This window comes from Hyla sarda, chromosome 2 (genome assembly GCF_029499605.1).
Source record: "Hyla sarda isolate aHylSar1 chromosome 2, aHylSar1.hap1, whole genome shotgun sequence".
In the NCBI taxonomy this organism is placed as follows: domain Eukaryota; kingdom Metazoa; phylum Chordata; class Amphibia; order Anura; family Hylidae; genus Hyla; species Hyla sarda.
Window position 1 is genome coordinate 245724989 of NC_079190.1, and position 26573 is coordinate 245751561.

At 43.9% G+C, this 26573-nt stretch overlaps 1 protein-coding gene across 4 annotated transcripts in view; it reads left to right on the forward strand.

Moving 5' to 3' along the window:
* The window catches only part of TRIM37 (tripartite motif containing 37), a 212303-nt gene that overhangs the window by 62375 nt on the left and 123355 nt on the right, over positions 1 to 26573 (forward strand). For all 4 annotated transcript variants that reach the window (XM_056556846.1, XM_056556847.1, XM_056556848.1 and 1 more), the window contains 5 exons: positions 1659 to 1740; positions 5761 to 5837; positions 15857 to 16036; positions 16863 to 16977; positions 17943 to 18140. In XM_056556846.1, the coding sequence (XP_056412821.1) occupies positions 1659 to 1740; positions 5761 to 5837; positions 15857 to 16036; positions 16863 to 16977; positions 17943 to 18140 (652 nt within the window). The remainder of the gene's footprint in view (positions 1 to 1658; positions 1741 to 5760; positions 5838 to 15856; positions 16037 to 16862; positions 16978 to 17942; positions 18141 to 26573) is intronic.

Here is a 26573-nt window from a genome sequence, read left to right on the forward strand (position 1 = left end):
ACATTTGTGGCCTGCTGGAGGTCATTTTGCAGGGTTCTGGCAGTGCTCCTCCTTGCACAAAGGCAGAGATAGCGGTCCTGCTGGGTTATTGCCCTCCTACAGCCTCCTTCACGTCTCCTCATGTACTGGCCTGTCTCCTGGTAGTGCCTCCATGCTCTGGACACTACGCTGACACACAGCAAGCCTTCTTGCCACAGCTAGCATTGATGTGCCATCCTGGATGAGCTGCACTACCTGAGCCACTTGTGTGGGTTGTAGACTCCGTCTCATGCTACCACTAGAGTGAAAGCACTGCCAGCATTCAAAAGTGACCAAAACATCAGCCAGGAAGCATTGGATCTGAGAAGTGGTCTGTGGTCACCACCTGCAGAACCACTCCTTTTATTGGGGGTGTCTTGCTAATTTCCTATAATTTCCACTTATCTGTTACATTTGCACAACAGCATGCAAAATTGATTGTTAATCAGTGTTGCTTCCTGAGTGGACAGTGTGATTTCACAGAAGTGTGATTGACTTGGAGTTACATTGTGTTGTTTAAGTGTTCCCTTTATTTATTTTTTTGAGCAGTGTATGATGACTTTAAAAGTAAAGCTTTATATATAGCAGAAAAAAAGCATAAATTACTTGAATAACCAAATGGTAAGAAACGTTATAGCATATAAAATAAAATGTCTATTGCTGAAGATGGAAAACTAGCCCACCTAGAAGTTAATGGTCTTCTGTCGCAAGGATTATGCCATTGACCTGTTAATTTATGCTGGGTGGGTGACTCAAGCGGGTCACCATGCCAATACAGTCAGGTCATGTAGGTCACTATGGGCTTGGTAGTAGTTGGTGATTGGTCTTGGATTCTGTCATTAGAAGTGATTTTATGTTATTGTTTTGTTTACAGTGTTAGTTTGTGGACTGAGGATTGTAAGGACAGCAATGACTTGACATGGCTAAGATTTCCCATGATGCTTCACTTTAGTAATTGGATTTCCCTAACAAGTAGGAGAGACAATTCAGTCAGAAAGCTTTTTACAAGTATCTGGCATGTGAACTTGCCTGCTTGAGAATGTAAAGTATCTGTATTAGGGTAATTGACCATTAGTAGCTAAAGAATCTGAGTAGAAGTCATAAATGTTATTACTTATTAAATTATTTTTTTTTTTTAAGTATTTCAGTGAAGCTTTTGTGAACAAGCTCTTTAAAGGAGAAAAACTTTTAACTTTCCTTGTGCCTGGGCTGCAAAAGCAAACAAAAAAAACTTTAACTCTCCTTCCTATGTTCCACCGTTGTGCCGGTATCGACGTCCTGTTCCTCCGGCACTGCTCTGCTCCCTGCTTCTTAGGCTCAGAATGTCACACTGCGGGCAGCATATTGCCAGCCTCAGCGATGTCCCGCCTTGGCTGGTGATAGGCTGAGCGCTTGGGCCGGCCCCTTACATGACAGTGCGCTCAGCCTATCACTTGCCAAGTGCAGGACATTGCTGGCGATACACTGACCGGAGGAATGGGACGTCGATACCAGCACAACGGTGGAATGTAGGAAGAAGAGTAAAAGGTGTATTTTTTTCCCTCTAGTTGTTGCATCCTGTGCACAGGGAAAGTTAAAAGTTTAGCGCCGCATTTCTCCTTTAACTTATTTTATAATGACAGTTTGTATTCTCTCTGCAGCACTCTACGCCAGCGTGCTGACCCTGTATACAGTCCTCCTTTACAAGTGTCAGGCCTCTGTTGGAGACTAAAGGTTTATCCGGTGAGTTAACACAACTTACTCCTGCCACATATAGTGCGCAAGATTCCGTCTTAAAGAACCACCTGTTTTGAGAACAAACTAACTTTTTTTTTTGCACGAAAAATGCTTTTTAATGCCCTGGGGCCAAGCAATGCAATCAGTTGATCTTTTTTTTTGTTAAAAAATCCAGAGGAAGGCCAAAAGAAATAAAAAATAAAAAAAATTTGGCTAATGCCAATTGCCCCATGACAGAGGAAAAATTCCTTCCCGACTCCAGTATGGCAATCAGAATAAATCCCTGGATCAAAGTTCTGTCCCTATAGATCTAGTATCTGTACTCTGTAATATATTTTTCCAGAAAAACATCCAGACCCCCCTTGACTTGTTTTTTTGAGTCAGACATCACAACATCATGCAGCAGAGAGTTCCATAGTCTCACTGCTCTTACAATAAAGAATCTGTTTGTAATGATGGTGAAACCTTCTTTCCTCTAGACGTAGAGGCCACCTTGTCGTGGTTACCAACCTAGGTATAAAAAGATAGAAAGATCTCTGTACTGTCCATTCATACATTTGTACATTGTGATCAAATCACCCTTAAGATGTCTTTTCTTAAAACTAAATAACCCCAAACTTGATAACCTGTCTTGGTCCTGTAATCCTCTCATACCATTAATTATGTTTGTCGCCCTCTTCTGAACCCTCTCAAGTTCAGCTATGTCCTTCTTATACTTGCAATTGCAATACTTGGCCATATATGGCCTGAATAATGATTGAGGGAAAACTATGGCCCTCTCACAAGCCTCTATTAGGCTGGGTTCACACCACGTTTTTCAAATACGGTAACCTTATACGGTTTTCCACAAAAAACGTATACAACCGTATCCGAAACCGTATTCCAAATGTTGTGTACGGTTGCATCCGTTTTGCCTCTGACACGGTTTTGCCAATTTTTCAACCGTAGGCAAAAACGCTGTCGCCACGTTTTTGCCTCCGGTTGGAAAACCGTATGCGGTTCTTTTAACATTGTTGTCTATGAGAACCGTACACAGAATTTCAGAATACGTTTGCACACTGTTTTTCTAATGTTTTTGGAATTTCAATAGAACAATAATAACTTTATTAAATTGCTGGAAAACTAATTCCAACAAAATAGCAAAACCGTTGGCAAAAACTGATGCAAACGGATAGAACCGTACGGGGAAAAACCGTATAAGTTTTAATTTGGAGTCATGCGGTTGCATACGGTTTTTGCCATACGTTTTTTAGCGGAAAACCGTATACGGTAACTGTATTTGAAAAACGTGGTGTGAACCCAGCCTTACTCTCTTGATACATCCCATGGCAACATTTTAAGTTTTTTATATTTATTTCTAAAGGAACCATTTGCATAATGTCGTAAAATCTTATTGTGTGATCAAACATTCAAGGGAAACTCCAGGTTGTAAAAAACGTATCCACTAATCACAGGATACAGTATAAGGCTGCTTTCACACTATAGTGTATTTACCCATTATTGTACATCCGTTATCTGTATTAACGGATCTGTAAGAAACTGATGAAATAACGGGTGCTAATGGCTGAATAACGTCTGTCAAAATAACGGGTATATTAATCCGTTAAGACCATTATAACATCCGTAATGTACCGTTATTTTATGGCCGTTCTAGCACCTCTGCCTACAGCCTCCCGCAGCCGGGACTACTACTACTCCCATCATGGAAAATACTTGTTTCCATGATGGGGAGTAATAGTTCCCTGACCGGCGGAGTCTGCCGGTGGCTGGGGAGGCTACATTAGTGTTTGTATTACTACCCCCATCATGGAACAGACTGTTTCATGATGGGGGTTGTAGTACATGGGCTGAGTGATCGCACTGGGTCTCACTTCTGAGACCTGATGCGATCAGAAGTTATTAAACAGGGGAGCGGGCGGCATGCTCCGCTCGCCTGCGATGAACAGTGTAGTTTTACTTTCACTTTTAAACTCACCGCCGGGAGCCCTGAATGGCCGCCACCGAGGAGCCATTCAGGGCTCCCGGTGGGGTATTTAAACGACTAATTTGACCCCTAAATGTATACCCCCCATGCATATGTTTAATAATTCACTGGCCCTGGTGTGTTTATAATAATTCATTGGCCCCAATGTGCTTATCTTCCCCCCCCCCCCCCCCCCCCCCCCAGTGTCCCTATTTCCCCTCGCGCTGCCTGCTCCTCATGTTCTTGGAGCAGGGCAGCAGCGGCGGTGAATGAATAAATGAAGCCGACATGTCCCGCATGTAGGCTTCATTCAATCACCGCCGCAGCCGCCCAACATGTCCCCGCTGCTGCCCCGCTCCTAGCGCAATCAGCACACCGCCAGGACGGAGATGAGCAGCAGAGAATAGACATGTCCCGGCGTTGCGCTGATTGCGCTAGGAGCAGGACAGCAGCTGGACATGTCGGGCAGCGGAGGTGATTGAATGAGGCCTACATGTGGGACATATCGGCTTCATTCATTCGCAGACACTGGTTCCTGAGCAGAGGGAGGGGAAATAAGGACAAATAAGCACACTGGGGCCAATTAATTTTATTATAAATATGCATGGGGGGCATACATTTGGGAGTCAAAGTAGTAGTTTAATGGCTTCTCCGTGCCGGCTATTCAGGGCTCCCGGCGGGGGAGTGTAAAACGAAAGTTTACACAGTAGTATGTACGTCGCAGGGGAGCGCAGCTTGCCACCCGCTCCTTTTAAAACTGCTGATTGCATCGGGTCTCAGAAGTGAGACCTGGTGCGACCAATCCCTTATGCCCTCTACTACTACCCCCAACATGGAACAGACACTATTCCATGATGGGGGTAGTAGCACAAACACTAATGTAGCCTCCCCAGCCACCGGCAGACTCCTGCAGCTGGGGGAACTACTACTCCCATCATGGAAACCAGTCTGTTCCATGATGGGAATATTAGTAGTCCCTTGCAGGAGTCTGCTGATGTCGCCTCTTCTGAGCATGCTCAGAAGTAATAACTGATATCATAAACCAGGTGCAAACAGATGACTTTAAAGGCTCATCCATTTGCCATAGACTTCAATATAAAAATTTTGATGGCCGTTATTCTGCCGTTGGTTTTGACGGAAGAAAAATTAGTGTTTTTTTCTTCCGTCACAAATAACGTCAGTTATTCATAACTGGCTAGAACGGGTGATAACGGACATTCAAAAAATCACATAGAAATTAATGGGATTTTGTAACTGCCATTTTAGGGTCTGACGTTTTTGGATCTTTTAACAGAGCAAAAGTATAGACCGTCATAGCTTTTACTGTTATTTCTGATGGGTTTATATTTGTAATGTCCCAGTACAGGACATTGTCCTACACTACAATTAGGGACTCGACCTGACGGGGCCTAAGTGATCTTTGGCTCTGCCCGTCTCTATATAAGGGGGTGGCCATTACAGTTCTCTGTCTTAGCACTTGTGCTCTTTACTGAGACCAGCAAACACCAGAGATCTCAGTGCTAGTGTCCAGCACCTGGAAGGCCTCAACTCTACAGTCATTCCAGTAAGTCAAGTGTATGTCTGCTGTCACTGCCTACAGTCGAGCCAAGTCTTAAGTCAATTATCTAAAGTCTACTACAAGTATAATTGGTCCCAGCAAGCTGCGAGGTCCTTCTGTGTTCCTGGCCACCTCTCTGGGATTCTGGCCTGGCTGTGAAGATAACACCTGTGTTAACTCAGTAATGCCTCCGTTAAACCAGAACTTGGTTGTGGACTCTCCTTTCACTGCCTAGCCATTGGGATAGGTACCGTTTGTGTGGTTCCGGTACCCAAAAACCACTCTGGCGTCACGAACATTAGGGAGTAATAACATCTTGCCCCATCCACCTACACCGCTACACCCCATGGTCCCGCTATCACCGTAGGTCACCACATATTGTTTCTTGCTATTTTCTGTATTTTGTCACATAACACTCACTCAGATTAAAGTGTGTTACTAGCCATATCTCATATTTTTACTCAAATTTTTTTTAAATGTGTGTTTTTGTTTTGTTTTTCTAAAGGATGGAAATGGTGTTGTCAGGGGCTACTATTTATCTGTCTTCCTTGAACTTTCTGCTGGCCTTCCAGAAACATCAAAGTATGTATTCCTATTCTATTGTTATGTAAAATATGTGCCATCTGCCCAATCAACTCTGCTGTTGGGTACTGTCTTTTGTATTGCAGTCTAAAATAGTCATCAGTATTGTTATATTATTATAGTGGGATTCCTGAATCAATATTAAGCAAATGCTATAGCAAATGTATGTATGTATGTGTGTGTTCATTTGATCTATATGTAATAAATGTTATAGTTAAAACTTTTTTTTTACTTTCAAGTCACGTGTGCTGTGGATTTGATGTTGTTCTAGTCCTTTAGTTACATTGATTAACACAGCATCAAATGTACAGCAAACACAGGAAGTGTGGCTGTACCTTACAATACTTTTACCAGATGTAATTTTTAAGCTTTTTTTTTTTTTTGTGTGACACCTGCCCACCTGCAACCACTTTTAATATTTTTTTTTTTTTTAAAGCTGAGGAACGTGCTCTCGATTCACCCAAAGTGCAAGAAAAAGTGCAAACATGTTACACTAAAAAAACGTGCACAAAGGATGCGGTCTATCGCAAGCCCTTCTCCGATAGGAGAGAGGCCCCCCAACAAACCTTACCCTTCGCCTCCGGACCAAAAGGTACCTGTGAGGTTCCAGGTTCGATGTCCCTTTTCGCCGAAGCTACTAGGGGACCACAAATGCTCCCGGCATCCCCCTTGGCGTTAGCCAAGGTATCTGCCCGCAGAGCCGAAAACGGTAGGTACCCTGCCAAAGCAGGAGTACCCGGGGTGTTTGCAGGGAGGTGCGGAACCTAATTTTAATATGCTTTATTATGACACACAGGCATCATAATGAGGTCTCCTTTGCTTAAAGGGGTACTCCGCCCGTAGACATCTAATCCCCTATTCAAAGAATAGGGGATAAGATGTCTGATCGTGGGGGTTCTGCCACTGGGGACCCCTGGCATCTCTCCTGCAGCACCCCCATTTCTCAGCTGCACAGAGCAAGGATAGCTCTGTGGCTGACGACGGGCGATGCAGGGGATGGAGTATCGTGACGTCACGCCCAGCCCCCTCAACGACCGTCACAGCCCCTCCCATAGACTTGCATTGAGGGTGGGGTGTTACATGAGGGCGTGGAGCCGTAATGTCACAATACTTCGTCCCCTGCATCGCCTTTCATCAGCCACAGAGCTATCCTCACTCTGTGCAGCTGAGAAATGGGGGTGCTGCAGGAGAGATTGCAGGGGTCCCCAGCGGCAGGACCCCCACGATCAGACATCTTATCCCCTATCCTTTAGATAGGGGATAAGATGTCTAGAGGCGGAGTACCCCTGTAAGGTTTCCCACTGTTGCACAGAGTCTCTCTCCCTTTTGAGGACCCAGTTTGTTTGTTTCTCCGGTCCCTGCCACTTGCCGGGCGGGGACCAGACCAGGATGCCTGCCGAAATCATTCAGCAGGCATCCTGTGCCAACGCCTGGGTCTCAGGCCCCCCCAATGTTGGCAGCGATTCTGCCCCCCCCCCCAATTGTCGGCAAATCTGCAGCGATTCTGGGTCATACGGGTCTCCGGTGACCTGGAAAATAAGGGGATCGGTGCGGTCCAAGACAGCCCCAATCCCCCTGAAGGTATAGGAGTGACGTGCCACCTCTCCTATCCCTGCTATTGGTCGGTAAGAAGCGACAGACAAATAGAAGATCGGGGTGGGGGTTAAATTTTGGTTCCCCCGCTCTGCCTACCCACAGTAGTCCGGGCAGAGCAGGGGAACTGTCCTGCAAGCGGCACTGGAGGTTCCTTACCGAGAGCAGGCAGTGATCGCCAGCGGACGGCGATCTATCCTCCTCTGCAAGCAGTGGCGATCCTGCAACTAAGCGGTGAGTTGTTGCCTAGCAATATTTGGAGGGCCACAGTTTGCAGAACATTATACAGTGGTCTCTAAACTGTAGCCCTCCCAGATGTTTCAAAACTAGAAATCCCAGCATGCCCAGACAGAAAACTGCTGTCTGGGCATGCTGCGATTTGTAGTTTTGCAACATCTGGAGGGCCACAGTTTGGAGATTACTGTGCACGAACAGCAAATGGCTATTTTTGCATGCTGGGAGTTGTAGTTGCGTGCCTCCAGCTGTTGTATACCTACAACTCACAGCATGCCCTTTGGCGATTAGCACATGCTGGGAGTTGTAGTTTTGCAACAGCTGGAAGCACACTGGTTGGAAAATAGTTGGGTAACAGAACCTAACTCAAAGTTTTCCAACCAGCGTGCCTCCAGCTGTTGCAAAACTACAACTAACAGCATGCACGGTCTGTCAGTGCATGCTGGGAGTTGTAGTATTGCAACAGCTGGAGGTTTGCTCCCCCATGTGAATGTACAGGATACATTCACACGGGCGGGGGTTTAGTGAGTTTCCTGCTTCAAGTTTGAGCTGCGGCAAATCTCAAACTCCTAGCGAGAAACCCACCATAAACCCCCGCCAGTGCGAATGTATCCTAAGAAACACTACATTACACAAAATAAAAAGTAAAACACTACATATACACACCCTTACACTGTCCTCCCCTTTCCCCCCAATAAAAATGAAAAACGTCTTGTACGGCAGTATTTCCAAAATGGAGCCTCCAGCTGTTGCAAAACCAAAACTCCCAGCAATGCTGGACAGCCACTAACTGTCCAGGAATGCTGTGAGTTTAGCAACAGCAAACACCCTGTTTGGGAATCGCTGGCGTAGAATATTTTTGATAGCGGAGGCAATTGTAATGCCCTATTTACTCGGCAGAATTTCCACTCATCTGCCCCAGTTCCGCTTCCGCTTTTGAGGATTTTGTGCTCAATTAGGGCGGAATCCAAGCGGGAATTTTGCAAAAGTGTGAATGGGAGTGTGCCATGTGAATAGGGCCTATCACTTGCACCGGTTCCGCCCCTATTCAAATCCCTAATTTAGTCCTCAAATGCGCATGGCGCGCTCTCACTTTGGAGCCCTGTTGTATTTCAAGGAAACAGTTTAGGGCCACATATGGGGTATTTCCGTGCTCGGGGAAAAGTTTGAGTTACAAATTTTTCTCCTTTTACCTTGTATGGAAAGAAAAAGTTTGGGTCTACTCCAGCCTGTTAGTGTAAAAAAAAAAAAATTTACACTAACATGCTGGTGTTGTCGCATACTTTTCATTTTCACAAAAGGTAAAAGTAAAAAAGACCCCCAAAATTTGTAACACAATTTTTCCTTAGCACGGATATACCCCAAATGTGGAAGTAAAATGCTCTGCGGGCACACAACAGGGCTCAGGAGTGGGAGCGCACTATGTACATTTGAGGCCTAAATTGGTGATTTGCACAGGGGTGGCTGATTTTACAGCAGTTCTAACATAAATGCAAAAAATAAATACCCATGTGTGACCCCATTTTGGAAACTACACCCCTCACGGAATGTAACAAGGGGTATAATGAGCCTTAACAGCCCACAGGTGTTTGGCGAATTTTCATTAAAGTTGGTTGGGAAAATGAGAAAAAAAAAAATTTTCACTAAAATGCTGATGTTACCCTAAATTTTTCATTTTCACGAAAGAAAATAGGAAAATAGCCCCCCAAATTTGCAACCCCAATTCTTCTGAGTAAGAACATACCCTAAATGTGGATGTAAAGTGCTCTGCGAGCACACTACAATGCTCAGAAGAGGAGGGTCATTGGGCTTTTGGAGAGAAAATTTGTCCAGAATTGATGGCCACGTGTGTTTACAAAGCCCTCATGGTGCCCCCCCCCACGTGACACCATTTTGGAAACTACACTCAGGTAATGTAATAAGGGGTGCAGTGAGCATTTACACCCCACAGGTGTCTGACAGATTTTTGGAACAGTGGTCCGTGAAAATGAAAAATTTTATTTTTCATTTGCACAGCCCACTGTTCCAAAGATCTGTCAAACGCCAGTGTGGTGTAAATGCTCACTGCACCCCTTAATAAATTCTGTGAGGGGTGTAGTTTCCAAAATGGGGTCTCATGTGGGGGGGAGGGGGGCTTTGTAAACGCACATGGCCCCTGACTTCCATTCCAAACAAATTCTCTCTCCAAAAGCTCATTGTTGCTCCTTCTCTTCTGAGCATTGTAGTTCACCAACAAAGCACTTTATATCCACATATGGGGTATTTCCATACTCAAAAGAAATGGTGTTACAAATTTTGAGGGACATTTCTCCTATTACCCCTTGTAAAAATAAAAAAATTGGTGAAAAACTAGCATTTTAGTAAAAAATTTTTTATATAGATTTTCATTTACACATCAGACTTTAACGAAAAGTCGTCAAACACCAGTGAGGTGTTAAGGCTCACTGTACCCCTTGTTACGTTCCTTGAGGGGTGTAGTTTCCAAAATAGTGTGCCATGTGGGAGGTTTTTTGCTTTTCTGGCACCATAAGGGCTTCCTAAATGCGACATGCCCCCCAAAAACCATTTCAGCAAAATTTGCTTTCCAAAAGCCAAATGTGGCTCCTTCTCTTCTGAGCATTGTAGTGCGCCAGCAGAGCACTTGACGTCCACACATGGGGTATTTCCATACTCATGAAATGTGGCATTTTCTCCTATTACCCCTTGTAAAAATGTAAAATTCAGGGGGAAAACAGCAATTCAGTAGAAAAATAAATAATAAATGTTTCATTTACACATCCGACTTTAACGAAAAGTCGTCAAACACCTGTGGGGTGTTAAGGCTCACCGTACCCCTTGTTACGTTACTTGAGGGGTGTAGTTTCCAAAATAGTATGCGTTTTTTTTTTTTTTTTTTTTTTTTTTTGCTGTTCTGGCACCATAGGGGCTTTCTAAATGGGACATGCCCCCAAAAACCATTTCAGAAAAACCTCACTCTCCAAAATCCATTGTTGCTCGTTCCCTTCTGAGCCCTCTAGTGCACCCACAGAAGACTTAAAGAAGAAGTATCATGGACCAAGTCACAAATTTTTTTTTCTATCATGTGAAAGTGCATCAGCTCACCATTCTGACAATCTGCTCCTCATGTATCTCACCCTCTCCCTTCTCCTGCAATCCCCTCTGAAAGATCAGTACTTCCTGGTACATGGAGGTCCCTGACTTCCTGTCTCCCATAATGCCTTTCAGTTCATCATAGAAGTAGCCCAGCCTAGACTAGTGCTTCCTAACCAGGGTGCCTCCAGCTGTTGTGAAACTACAACTCCCAGCATGCCTGGGAGTTTTAGTTTTGCAACAGCTGGAGGCACCCTGGTTGGGCTACACTGACCTAGACACTGATCACTTTCCTAACAGCAGGCTCAGTGTTTCCCCTCCCCCTGCTTCTATTCTCAGGACATCGTTCTGTCAGACTGACCTGCTGTCAGATTGTAATCAGTGCAGGGGAAAGCAGGGATCTCCCCCTCCCCCTCTGCTTCTTCTCGGGACATTGGGACATCGGGACATCGTTCTTGCTCTTATAAACACTGAGCTGGCTGTCAGATGCTTCCCTGCCGAGGAGATGAAGACACGTGAGCTCAGCTCACTGGGGCTTCTATGATTGGCTGAAGCTGCACATGGGAGGTTCCCTGGCCGTGCACAGAGCTGGCTAAGCTGCAGAACTATGGGAAATTGTGACATCACGGCCCCCAGCATAATGCAGCTCAATGGGGGGTCGCAAGTCATCAGAACAGGGAGCTGCTGAACTTCCTCTCTGAACAAAGAAGCTAGAAAAACAGGTTTTATATACAAGATGGGTGAAGTCAGTGATTTACAAAGTGATATAACTTTTGCTTCTGCATTTAAAACACAATACTTTTTCTACATGGGACTTCTCCTTTAACATTCAAATATGAGGTATTTCCTGACTCGAGAGAAATTGGGTTACAAATTTTGGCAGGATTTCTCTTCTTTTACCTCTTGTAAAAATTCAAAAACTGGGTCTACAAGAACATGCAAGTGTAAAAAATGAAGATTTTCACTTTGCTGCTATTCCTGTGAATCATCTAAAGGCTAGATTTCCACTTAAAAAAAAAAAAAAAAAGCCAGAAAAACTGCCACAGGTTTTTCCTACGTTTTGGCAGTTTTTCTGGCGTTTTTGCCTTTGAGTGGAAATTGCATTTTTAGCCCCTTTGGCGTTTTTTTCAAAATTTGTTGGGCACCAAAAAGATGCAGTAGGGATGGGAAAAAATGTATTTAACGAAATGTTTATTTTTTGTAGCAAAATTTTTTCAATTTTATTTACTAAAGTGTGTGTTTCCCTTTTTTCTATTTTTTCTATTTTTTTTTTTTGGTAGTACTACTCCCAGCATGGAACAGACTGTTCCATGATCGTAGTAGTAGTACCTGTACTAATAAAAAGATCGCCCCGGGTGTCACTCCTGACACCTGATGCGGTCGTCCGATCTCTTTCAGAGATGCGGAGCGGCTCTATACAGCGCTCACATCTCTGCTCTGTATTCCGGCCGGCCAGTGATGTGAATAGATACTCTCCTCACTCATTCATATTATCCACCCAAAGTGGGGATTGGCTAAATGGTTGCAGCCAATCACAGCTCTCAGCCGGAAGTATGAAGGAGTGATGTTCTATTCATATCACTGGCCGGCCGGAGTACAGTGGTCCCTCAACATACGATGGTAATTCGTTCCAAACGACCCACCGTTTGTCGAATCCATCGTATGTTCAGGGATCCGTGCAATGTAAAGTATAGGAAGCTGTACTCACCTGTCCCCGCCGCTCCGGACCAGGTCCTCACCGCTCCCGATGCTGTCCCAGGGGCTCCCGATGCTGTCCCGCTGCTCCGGTGTAGTCTTCGGGATCCTCCGGCTTCTTCCGCATCTTCTGCAGGGTCCGGGCCTCACTTTCTGGTGACGTTATTACGCTGCTGCGCCAGCACGGTGTGCGTAGTGACGTAATAACGACGCCGGAAAGCGAGGCCCGGACCCCGGAGAAGATGCAGAAGACGCCGGAGGATCGTGAAGTGGACCCGGAGCAGCGGGGATAGGTAAGTGAACCTGCCCGGGATGCTTAAACTGCTATCCGACATCAGCTTAAGCATTTTGCGCGGTCGGATAGCAGTTAATGCGATGGCCCCGACATATAAAAGCATCGTATGTCGATGCTGACAACGACATGCGATGGCCTCTGAGAGGCCATCGTATGTCGATTTTATCATATGTTGGGGCCATCGCAGGTCGGGGGGTTACTGTATAGTGCAGAGATGCGAGTGCTGTACAGAGCCCCTCCGCATCTCTGCAATAGATAGTACAATCGCATCGGGTGTCAGGAGTGACACCCGCTGTGATCTGTCCTTAACTGCAGGTACTACTACTCCCAACATGGAGCACTCTCTGCTCCATGCTGGGAGCTGTAGTACCTGCATTAATAGACAGATCGCAGCAAGTGTCACTTCTGACACCCGATGCGATCATCCCGTATAATGTATAGATGCGGGTGGCCGCTCTTCTATGGTCCCCTGCACTGACTTATATATACACCTATTCATGTTTCACATAGAGTTTTGATTGGCTGGAACCATCTGGCCAATCACAGCTCTCGGCCGCATCTATAAATTATACAGAAGCATCGCAACGGATGCGGGGCGATCTGTCATTTAGTACAGGTACTACTACTCCCATAATGGAACAGTGTTCCATGCTGGGAGTAGTAGTACTAACTAAAAGATAAAGAAAAAAAAATGAAAAACACATATTCTAGATTTTTATTATTGTCGGCTACAGTTTTAGTGTCCTGCCCGCACACATAAATTGATCCCTGTTTAAAAATTAATACAAATTTAGTTATAAAGAAATTTCATTGAATAGAATTTTTCCATCACTACTGTATCTTTTAAAAAAAAAATTTATATGGTACCCTACAAAATTTTATTAAAAAAAGGTATCTCCATCACTTTTTTGGATCGCTAAAGTCCAAAAAAGAATAAAGAGCGCCAGCAAAAACGCCAAAGTTAAAACCCACATGGCATTTTTCTTGGCGTTTTTTTTCACTCTCATAGACTTCTATGGGAGTAAAATGCTAAGATTTTCCTTAAAAAATGCCAGTCTCAATAAGAGGTCTTTTTTGAAAAACTACCAAGGAGCCAAACATGAAAAACGCCAAAAGGATTAAAAAAAATAAAATAAAAAAAAAAAGCCAAACTGAAAAACACAAAGTGGTTATGGCATTTTGTGGTTCCCTATTGACTTGTAGCTAACATCTGGCCGCAAAAAAAAGCCATGCAGCAGACTGGGTGTTTTTATTGACCTTTTTGCAAAAAAAAAAAAAAAATATATACTAAGTAGATATCTAGCCAAAGGGTTAATACACTTTCTGAATGTACTTTTGAATACTTTGGGGGGTGCAGTTTTTATAATGGGGTCATTTATGGGGTATTTCTAATGTGAAGGCCCCTTCAAATCCACTGCAAACCTGAACTAGTCCCTGAAAAATTCTGATTTTGAAAATTGCTGCTGATCTTTGAAGCCCTCTGATGTCTTCCAAAAGTGAAACATGTCAACTTTATGATGCCAACATAAAGTAGACATATTGTATATGTGAATTAATATATAATTCAATTGGAATATCCATTTTGCTTACAAACAGAGAGCTTCAAAGTTGGCAAAATACAAAATTTTCTTGAAACTTTGTGATTTTTCACCAACAAAGGATGCAAGTAACGACAAAAATTTACCAGTATGTTAACCCCTTAAGGACCTGCTCCCGTGATATAACGCGGGGTTACACGGTAACCCCGCATCATATCACGGCGGGCCTGGCGTCATAGTGAAGCCGGGACCCGCCACTAATAGCGCGCAGCGCCAATCGCGGCACCGCGCGCTATTAACCCTTTAGCCGCGCGCTCAGAGCTGAGCCGAAGGTGAAACCCTGCCGGTTAACTCAGTGGGCTGTTCGGGATAGCCGCGGCAAAATTGCGGCATCACGAACAGCTTACAGGACAGCGGGAGGGCCCCCTACCTGCCTCCTTGCTGTCCGATCGCCGAATGACTGCTCAGTGCCTGAGATCCAGGCATGAGCAGTCATGCGGCAGAATCATCGATCACTGGTTTCCTATGAGAAACCAGTGATCAATGATGATCAGTGTGTGCAGTGTTATAGGTCCCTATGGGAGCTATAACACTGCAAAAAAAAAAGTGAATGAATATCATTTAACCCCTCCCCTACTAAAATTTTGAATCACCCCCCTTTTCCCATAAAAAAAATAACTGTGTAAATAAAAATAAACATATATGGTATCACCGCGTGCGGAAATGTCCGAATTATAAAAATATATCATTAATTAAACCGCTCTGTCAATGGCGTGCGCGCAAAAAAATTCCAAAGTCCAAAATAGTGCATTTTTGGTCACTTTTTATATCATTTAAAAATGAGTCCTATCGATGAAAAAATTGTACAGTTAAAAACTTCAGATCACGGTGCAAAAAATGAGCCCTCATACCGCCCCATACACGGAAAAATAAAAAGTTGTAGGGGTCAGAAGGGGACATTTTTAAACGTATTAATTTTCCTGCATGTAGTTATGATTTTTTCCAGAAGTACGACAAAATCAAACCAATATAAGTAGGGTATTATTTTAATCGTATGGACCTACAGAATAAAGATAAGGTGTACTACGTAGAAACGGAAGCCCACAAAAGTTACAAAACGGCGTTTTTTTTTTTCAATTTTGTCGCACAATCATTTTTTTTTCCGTTTTACCGTAGATTTTTGGGCAAAATGACTGAGGTCATTACAAAGTAAAATTTTTAGGTGCAAAATTGAAAGAGTTATGATTTTTTAAAGGCAAGGAGCAAAAAACAAAAATGCAAAAACGGAAAAAACCCCGGTCCTTAAGGGGTTAAAGTGGAATGTGTCACGAATAAACAATCTCTGAATCAGAATGAAAAGTAAAATAATCCCAGAGTTATTAATGCTTAAAGTGACAGTGGTCAGATGTGCAAAAAAAGGCTCAGTCCTTTAAGGTGAAAATGGATGAGTCCTTAAGGGGTTAAATCATGTAAAGTTGTACAGCACCATTTTTTTTTTTCTCCGTAAAAGTGATTCAATGTTATTAATTTATCATTCTAGTCGGTTGCTCATCTAAGACACTTGTCTCCGGCAGGTATGAATATCGGGTGGAAATGGTTCATCAGTCTTCCAATGATCCTGCTAAAAACATCATTAGAGAGTTTGCATCAGATTTTGAAGTGGGCGAGTGCTGGGGATATAACCGCTTCTTTCGTCTGGACTTACTAGCCAATGAAGGCTATCTGAACCGTGCAAATGACACTGTAATTTTAAGGTATGTTTGTTACTTGCTTTTGCATCTTATAGTAAAACTTTAAACATGTATAAAATGCAGTAAGCTTGGAAAATGCAATAAGCATTTAATGTGTGAACACAGTCTAAATTCTCCAGAGCTTTATAAACACCTCAATTGTGATTATAGGTGAAATCACTTTAACCCCATGGCAATATTTCTCTAGAAAAAATTGCACTCTTAGGATACATTCACACGGGCGGATTTATTTGAAAGTTTCCCACTGCATGTTTGATAGAGGTGGGCTCTTCTCGGCTGTCTGCAGCAGATTTTCTGCAGCGTAAATTCCGCCATGGAAAATCTGCTGCAGACAGCCGAAAAGAGCCCGCCCCCTTTCAAATATGCAGTGGGAAACTTGCAAATAAATCCGCCTGTGTTAACGTACCCATAAGTGCACGTGAGCTGACCTCACCCACTTCAGTCTGATCAGTTCACTTGGCTGAATACCAGCAGATTCGTTTTTTTGCATAGTCAAGAATGAAGCACTGCATTTCACTTGTGCTAAAACTAACTGCGCAAAAATTGCGCCAAATTTCAGCTAATAAAATGTCAGGAAGGCAATGCTAAATCTTCACCTCTGTGTGCATCCAGTATGAAGCCAAACTCATGCCTGCCACATCAGCTAAAACAGGTAAGCACAAGGCATACACAAGAACCTTTTATATTATTCTCTAATAATAGCATTTGCTGCACTATATTGGCCAAAAAATTATAATTTCCCGGAGTGTTTCTTTAACGCTGCAATAGAAAATTTTTATTTTTGTCTCAAAAAAGAAGGGAAGGTTTACTCTATTATTTGTTTATCTAGATTCCAGGTTCGTTCACCTACCTTTTTCCAAAAGAGCCGGGATCAGCACTGGTACATCTCTCAGCTGGAGGCAGCACAAACTAGTTATGTGCAACAAATAAACAACCTGAAAGAAGTAAGTTAGCTCTGTACGTTGTTTTATTCTATTAAAATAGTTGTACATGTGAATTGCTGCCACACAGTACACATATGGTACATATGGTACTTACCAGACTGAGACTGAAAATAGGCCTGGACATTTTGGATTAAGCAGCCCATTTCAGTAATGGTGTGGCTATGTGAAGGCGGAGCCACACAGAGGAGGAGCCAAGTGTCAGAGTTGGGTAGATTGAGGGGAAAATTAAAAAAATATATTCATATTCTTGTATACAATGAGTATTACCACGATCATACTATTACTGACCATATCCTGTTTACCAAGTCTAATATTACAGTATACAAAGAGGAATTATTAGCAACATACATATTTCCATTATACTGTTAAAGATTATCCAGAATACCCCTTTTAAGGATACATAGAAGTGCAAGCCTATGTGGGTGAAGTCCTAAAATAAAGGCTTTACACAACTAAAACTCTGCTTCTTCAGACCTGTTTGGTGGAAAATCCCATGAGAATCTGTGAGCTCCCTTTTTAAAGTGGTTGTCTGGTGAAATATGTTTTTTTTAGTACTTTCCCCAGCCTGTCTAAAAAAAAAACTAAACAAAACAAAAACGTGAACTTCCCTTCTCACTCCCTTGTAGCCTTGCAGTATCCGGTCACACTCTCTGCTGCCAATGACACTGCTTTCCCCCCGAGTGCAGATCATAGCGTCTGCAGCCGGGGGAACGGACTGTGCTACATGCCAATTATTGGCTGAGCGCAACTGTGACATCAAGCAGACTGTCAGCAGAGACCGTCCAGCACCCTGATACCGGAGACTACAAGATAGTGAGGAAGGTATGTTAAAGATTTTAGAGAGAGGCTGGGGACAAAATTTAATTATAAATTTTATCGGTTAACCCTTTTCACCATCTGAAATGACAATGCTTTAGCAATGAGGGAAACATTAAGGTTTGTTTTTTTCCTGTGTTGTGTTATAGAGACTTGCTATTGAACTGTCAAGAAACCAGAAATCTAGAGGGGTATCTCCGCCAGACACCCATCTTAGCCCCCAGACTGATGAAAGTTCAGAAGCCAGGTCTAAAAAGATAGAAGCAAGTCTAGAGAGCATTCCTTCTTTACCTACTCCAAGAGAAGCTGAGGAGGATGAGGATAAAATCCTTCATGATGTCTTTAATGTAAGCACTTCTACTTTTATTTTTAGGTAAAGAAATTTGGTGTGTTGTAAAATTTGCTCTAAAATCTTGTGCATTCCTACATCCTTTTTTCTGATGTCTCTAGGTCAATACTTTCTGCCCCATGTTCTGCAGATTAGCTTTCTTTTTGTGTACACTGTGCATATTGCCCCTGATTTACGAAGAGTTGCGTGTAGTTTTCTTTTTGGTTTTTTTTCCCAGCAGATATTTTTCCACAGTATTTACTAATGTTTCCTCTACATTTTGCTCTTTTCCCTATGTTTTGCTTTTTTTTTAATGAATTTTTTTACACACACATGCTCTGATCTGTAGAGTTTTTCTCAGCTCAAATCCACCACATTTTCTGTGGAAACCTTAGTAATGAAATATGTTGTTTTTTTTTTTTTCGAAAATGTCGGACACTCCCCCTTTTCGGCTACCACGCAACCTTGTCATGCCCCTTTTTCTGTTTTTTTCAGTAAATAGTTGGTCGTTTTTTGTATTTTTCAATTCTGGCGCAAATTCTGTTGCAGACAGAATTTCTGGCGCAATGCAACAGAATCTGGCGCACATCCCAGCAAATCTTGGTGGGTTTACAATAGTAAATCAGGGCCATTGTGTATTTGTTGCAGAATTTCAGTTTTGGAATTTACCAAACCCCATTCACATAGAGAATAAGGCCACAGCTGAGGTGTATATATGCTGTGTGTTTTCAGATCTAGGAGATGGGAAGGAATATGGGGCTCTGCCGTGGACACCAAAGTAAAGGCGCTTCTGAAACATACTAAATTACAATAAATTGTTATTTTACTGGCTTAACAGACAAGACTAGGGATGAGCGAATCGAATCTGACGATACAAACAGAGAAAAGCCATCACAGATTTCTGGATGATCCAAGCGGATAGGGGGACTCCCCTGTGTAACTTCAATGTCAACCAGTGGCAGCTCATAGGTGACACCTGCTGTTTGCTCAGGCCTTTTGAGGAAGCCACATTATTAGTCCGGATTACGGGATGAACTATGTCATTCCACTGCTTCATTTACTACAACACGTGTTGGAAACAATGGCTGGTCAGGGCACTGGAGACATGGTGTCTACATCTCACGGCCACATGCGCCCTGTGGGGGCTGAACTGGAAGAGGAGGAGGGGTACAGTGGAGCACAGGCAAGGTTTTGCGAAATGGGTGGTTTTTATAGTCATCTGACAGGAGAGGAGGTCCAGGAGCAGGCTGTGGCGCTACAAGATAGGGATCGACCGATAATCGTTTTGCCGATATTATCGGCCGATAATCGCTATTTTGGACATTATCGGTATCGGCAATTACCTTGCCGATAATGCCCCGCCCCACCCCCCGGCCAGAGACGACCAACGCCGCCCCATTGCCTTATCCCATCCGCTGCCCACATACCGCCACCACTGCCCCATTGCCTCCCCCCATCCCCGGTGTTATAATTACCTTTTCCCGGGGTTTGCGATCCCTCTGGCTCCTGCGCTGTTGCTGTGCGCTGTTGCTGTGCGCTGTTGCTGTGCGCTGTTGCTGTGCGCTGTTGCTGTGCGCTGTTGCTGTGCGCTGTTGCTGTGCGCTGTTGCTGTGCGCTGTTGCTGTGCGCTGTTGCTGTGCGCTGTTGCTGTGCGCTGTTGCTGTGCGCTGTTGCTGTGCGCTGCACAATGACGAGTGATGTCCCCAAGGCGACGTCACCGTCAGTGCGCACAGTGACAGTTCAGGAGCCAGAAAGATTGCGGACCCCGGGAACAGGTAATTATAATACCGGGGATGGGGGGAGGGGATGGGGCGGTGGCGGTATGTGGGCAGAGAATGGGGGGGGGGGGGCGCGGCGGTATGTGGGCAGAGGATGAGGGGGGGGGCAATGGGGCAACTGTGGTGGTTAGACTCGGGACGACAGGACAGGCAAGGGGAGAGAAGCGGGCGGCGGCGGCAGTCTCTGGCACCGCAAAAGAAGCTGCAGATCATTGATTTAAAGCGCCCGCTTGAAATAGCCGATAACTTATACCGGAATATCGGTATAAGCTATCGGCCTGAAAGGTGACAGATTATCGGTATCGGCCCTAAGAAGTAGATATCGGTCGATCCCTACTACATGAGACAGAGGACCCAGACACACCGTGGCCATGTGGTCTGCTCATGCTGCTTAAATTTAAACTTTTTAAGTTCATCTATTTGAAATCTTCAAATTTAAAAAAATATCTTTAATCTATTCAATTGTGAGGCCCTATGGTCTCGTCAGGCGGTTGCCACCTCCAGGCTGGGTCATTCTGCCACATTATGGTCTCCTCATGCCTCTGCCACCTCCAGGCTGTGTCATTGTGCCGCCGTATGGTCTCCTCATGCTGTTGGCACATTAAATTAAACTTAAAAAATTTGAATCTATTTAAAATCTTCAATTTAAATTTTTAAAAATATCTTTCTCTATCTGCTCCATTGGGGGACACAGACCATGGGTATATGCTGCTGTCACTAGGAGGCTTGACACTATGGCAACAAGAAAAGTTGGCCGCTCCCAGCAGGATATACCCGCCTACAGGCACCTGAGCTAATCCGTTTTAGCTTTGTGTCTGTAGGAGGCAGACGCTGGTCTGGGGTTCCCCAGACCAGGTCAAACATTTATTTTCAGATTAGGAACGTTTTGATTATTTCCATTTTCTTTTCCTGTTTTTAGGTGGGGACTCGGGAACATAGCATTCATTGAGGGGGCACAGACATCGTGGATGTACTGTCAACCCCCTCTCGCCAACGGTCAGTGCCTGGGGTTGTACCTCTGGGATTCGGGTCCCCCTACCTCCCTGCTTGTCTTGCTGTTACAGCCCGGCATGATGCAGGTGACTAAAGCTGACCGAAGACGTCTTTAAGTTAGTTCTTCTACTAAGGTGAGTATTTTTTCCTCTGGAGACCCCCTATTTTTTTTTTTTTTTTTTTAAATAGTTTTTATTCAAAGTTTTTTCCAAAATACAATAAAACCACAAAGGAAAACACCTGGGTACCTTCAATAAAAGATATCACAGCTTTTTCTTGTTACATAATACTTTTACAGTAGTACCCTAACATCCAAACTGTAACAAACCATGGCGACAAGCATGTTAAGAAATATTTTGTCTTGTGTTCTATGCTAGTCTCCTGTTGGCTTACCCTTACCGCTTGTATGCCTCTGTGCTGACCATTTCTTCTATTAAGTGAAATTAGTTGTCAGTGTCTTATGTTAAGCATATATGCAATCAGGACAAACGAGAACTTTCTAGGCATCCTTATTATGTTACCCATGCTTATACGGTTAAGGTCCTAGACTTCTCTGTGAAATTTAGTATTCGGTACAGTATTGAGATGCAGTCCAGTTACTCCATCTTCTAGTGTAACTTAAAAATCTCCCTGATCCAGTGGCTATTATTTTTTCATAGGAATGAGTCAGGTTTATCTTATTAACTAACGCCTCCGTTTGGAACTGTATCCGTCTTCCAATTGCTCACTAAGAGTATTTTAGCCAGTATACATATTATGCAGTGTAAATCTCTTCTATCACTTGGTATCTCATTTATATTTATAAACAATAAAACCGCTTGGGGGCTCCAAGGGACACTCCTCCCCAATAAGTTTCTCAGAAGCGCTTTACACATTTCCCAGTAAGATTGTTTCCTCGGACATGACCATAATATGTGAATAAGCGTGCCTTTAGCTCCGCAGCCTCTCCAACAAAGATGTGTTACCCCTGGGTATATCCTAGCTAAGCGGTCCGGGGTGAAATACCACCTTAGTACAGTTTTAAAAACCGACTCTACGTGTGAAGAGCATTGGAGCGCTTTATGAGTATGTTTAAATGCATTCTGCCATTCTCCAGGAGAAAATGAGCATCCCAGATCTTTTCCCCAAAGCCGCAGAGGGTAAGATTTTACAAATGTTGTGGCTGTAGAAAAATGATTATAATATAATTTTATCCCTTTTGGAGGTTTAGATAAGTAACGGAGGGCTGTTTCATCCGTTATCGCCTGACTAGGATGTAGCTGTTGTAAAAAAAATGGCGAACTTGCAAGTATTTGTAAAAATCATTTTTTGATAAGTCATAAGACATTTGAAGGTGCTGGAAGGTCAGTAGTTCCGTGTGTTCATACAACTGATGAACATGCGTTATGCCCTGCTGCTGCCATCCCTTAAGGTCCAAGCCTGGTATTGATGCTTGTACTAATGTAAGAGGGAGATCTCTTTTGGTAACCTGCATATTAAGTTGAGAGCTGGAAACGTATGTCATCCAAGCATGAAAGGATGCTTTATCTAGCGGGTTATGGAAGGTCGGGGTGGGGACATTCCAGTAAGGCAAGTGAAGGAGATCACAGACCTCAAAAGGAGCTACTGACACATTTTCGATATCCACCCATGGAGTACTCTCTCCGCCACAACACCAATGCCGCAACATCGAAACTAAAGTAGCTATGTAATAACTCTTCATGTCTGGTGAACCCACGCCGCCCATATTTTTTGTTTTGGGGAAAGACGTGGACGCTTCCCCGCCCATATATAGGCGGACAATATTTTTTGTGATTGTGTGAAAAAAGAGGGGAGGAGAGAAATGGGTAAGGTTCTAAAAAGGTAAAGAAAGTGGGGAAGAAGAAACATTTTAAAAGAGGCGATTCTACCCACCCATGACATTTCTAAGTGTGTCATCCTCTCAGCTTCTTGCTTTATTGATGTCAAGAGTGGGAGGTAGTTTAAAGCATAGAGTGATTTATGTGGGTATGTGAGATGTATTCCTAGGTATTGTATTGATGAGGAGCACCAATCAAATGTGTGAACCATTTTCAAAGATTTTGTCATGGAGATGGGCATGTTAATTGGCAATGCTTGGGTTTTCGCTTCGTTTAAATGATAGTGGGAAAGGGTACCGTATGATTTTATAGTGTCCATGACCGCTGGAAGGGACTTCTCCGGGTGTGTTAAGGATAAGATAACCTCATCCGCATAAAGCGAGATGATATGCGATCTGCCTCCCACCCGCACCCCTTTTATCTCCTCATGAAGTCTGAGTACCTGGGCCAGCGGTTCCATAGACAATACATAAATCAACGGCGATAGTGGGCATCCCTGACGGGATCCATTTGTGATTAAAAATGGGTCCGAAAAGGACCCGTTGGCCAACACCCTAGCGGATGGGCATGAGTATAGAGAGGAGAGCGCTGAATATACCTGACCAGCGAATCCCATCTGCCTTAGTACCGAGAAGGCGTACGACCACCGTAGGCGGTCAAACGCCTTCTCGGCATCCAACGCTAGTATCAGTGCTTGTTCTTTAGAGCGCTCTAAATGCGCCAAAATATTAAGTTGTCGCCGGGTATTATCAGATGCTTGGCGGCCAGCCACAAAGCCTGATTGATCCGAATTTACTAGGGAAGGGAGAACTACAGATATACGAGAGGCGATCACCTTAGCATATATTTTGACGTCTTGATTTAACAGTGAAATCGGACGAAAATTTTGTGGACGATCAGGTGTTTTGCTCGGTTTCGGCAGTGCAGTGATTGTAGCTTGTAAGTTTTCTACAGGAAAAGTGCCAGACTCCATAGCCTCTTGACAAAAAGCTGCTAGGTGTGGGGCTAGTACATTTTGGAACTTTTTGTAGTAGGAGTTTATAAATCCGTCCGGACCGGGGGCCTTGTCAAGTGGTAACATATTAATGACTTTCTGTACTTCTTCCGGACTGATCCTCTCATTCAACCCTGAAAGTTGTGTCGCTGTGAGGGAGGGGAGTTTAAGCCCTGACAAGAAAGCATTAGTGAGGGAGGATAGATCTTGAGGGGAGGTTACAGAGTCTCGCAAATTATATAGTTGGGCATAAAAGGTCCGAAAACCATTAGCGATATCAGTGGGAGTATAAAGTTTAGAATTTGTGACTGGGCGTAGTAGAAAAGGTATGCGTGCCTTTATGTGTCTTGCTTTCAACCTATGAGCAAGTAGTTTGCCTGCTTTATTGTTTTGCGCGTAGTAAGCAGCTTGTAATTTACGGTGGGATTTTTCATATTTATATAGTAAGAGGCTACGGAGATCTCTCCTGCAGGTTGACACCTCCTCGGCTAGAAGCCGGGAAGGGTTAGCTTGGTTCGCTCTTTCAGCCGTGCGTAACTTAGTAAGCACTGCTTCCAATCGTTCCTCCCTCTGTTTTTTCAATTGAGATCCATATTTAATGCAATATCCCCTGATAACTGCTTTGTGGCAGTTCCATAAAGTTATGGGATCAGTAACAGTACCGCAGTTATATGTAAAATAATCTGTAATGTCTCGTTGTAACTTTTCCGCATATTGTGGGAGGGACCACAAAAAAGGATTGCTACGCCATGTGTACGTTGGAGGGGAGGAGGCTCCATCCTCTATCTGCATTGTCACTGCTGCGTGATCAGACCACTTAATAGTCTCTATAGTAGAACTCTTAAGCGCTTGTAAAAGGGATCTATCAGTCAAAAACATATCTATCCGGGAGTGTGTGTTATGTACCCTTGACAGAAAAGTGTAACTTCTTTCGTCCGCATGTTGGATGCGCCACACATCATACAAATCAGCCTCACAAAGAAGAGAGGATAAAGTAAAAGAAGGAAAGCGGGTAGAAGCAGAGGAGTCTAGAGATGGGTCAGAGAGGGAATTAAAGTCACCACATAAAACTGTAGATCCCCATTGTGAATCTTGTAGAAGTTTCAACAGTTTCCTTAAGAAACAGGCTTGACCCTTATTCGGGGCATATAGGGACACTATAGTCAACGGAGTGGCATTGATGGTGCAACGGAGAATCACGTACCTCCCATTGGGATCCAGCACTGTATTTTTCAGGGTGAATGCAACAGTGTTCCTAATCGCGATGAGGACTCCTCTGGCTTTTGTGCTATGGTGAGAATGAAAAAATTGTGAGAAGGCAGAATGCTTTAAACGGAAGGCATCAGTAGCTAATATATGTGTCTCTTGGCCACACAACACATCACATTTCATTGTTTGAGCTTCTTTCCACAAATATGATCTTTTTTGAGGTGCATTTAACCTGTTTGCATTTAAGCTAGCAATTGTAATTACCATAGTGATATAATATACCTTATAATTGTCGGTAGCAATTTATAAACAAAGGTTTGGCAGCCCGCACCTCCCAGCCAGCGTGCGACTGCCCTTGGATAATGGTCAGCATCTTGAGAGACATTTGTTATGTTATCGCCCAGCATAAAACAGAACCAAACTAACACATAACAAAACCGAACAAACAGACAGATAAGGAGTAGTACACATAGGCGTGTATCACTCCACATTAAGTTGGGGTCAGAGTCCACTCTGAAGCTGGGCATTCAGGCCGTAGTGCCAGAGCCCGCGGTTCAGTCCAAGAAATAATTCACAGCCCCATCAGGCAGTCGACCAGTCCGACACGATAGTAGGTGGCTTTGATGTTTTAGCACGTTCTTTGGGGTTTTGAAGTGGGACTTTCCCGGAGCGTAGCAAATCTTCCCCATCCGAGACTGTTTTAATCACGTGGATTTTATTGTGCCTCTTGATCAAAAGGCGTATCGGGAATCCCCATCTATATAGGATTTTTTCTGCTCTCAGCGCTGAAGTGATTGGATGTAAGTCCCGGCGCGCTTGTAAAGTTGCAGCATATAAGTCCATGTAGAGAGATATTTTATGGTACGGTGCTGGCAGTCCGTTATTTTTGCGCGCTACTTCCATCAGGCGTTCTTTGATATGAAAGAAGTGGATACGCGCTAATATATCTCTAGGGACAGAGTCGTCCAAGTGTTTTGGGCGGGGGATTCTGTGTGCTCTATCCACAATTAGTTCTTGTGCCTTGAATTAGTGCTTTAACATAGTCCTGTATATCAGCTGGAGCTACTGTTTCTGGGACCCCCCTTATCTTGACATTATTGCGTCGACTGCGATCCTCCAAGTCCGCCACCTTTGCCTTGAGAGCCACTATGTCTTCTTCTGCTTCATAGTGTTTATCAATAAGTTCATTGTGTGAGGAAGCAAATTCTCCAAACTTAGTTTCCACGTGGTCAATTCTCTGTCCCAATTCATTTACTGTGTTCTGTAAAGGCCGCACCATCTGCTGCATTTCTTGTATGAATGTAGTACGCAGTAGAATTAACATGTCCTTCATTGCTGAATCAGTGAGAGCCTTGTCAGTAACTGGCATCTCAGCTAGTGGGTCAGAGTCTTGCTTCTTTTCCCCAAAGAATGGGCTCTGCAAACTCACCTCCTTAGTGGTAGCTGGATTTGATGGAGAGAGGGTAGGTGGGGTAGACCCAGATAAGGAAGAGCCCTCGGATATGCCGTGTCTTCTCCCCGGTGAGGAGCTGGCGCTGTGTATTGGTGTGCGCTGTGCTGGGGATCCGGTTAATGGCCGCAACTCCCCCGCATCTTCTGCTGCTTTGTCCGGAGGGTGACAGCTGCTTAACGCTGGATCA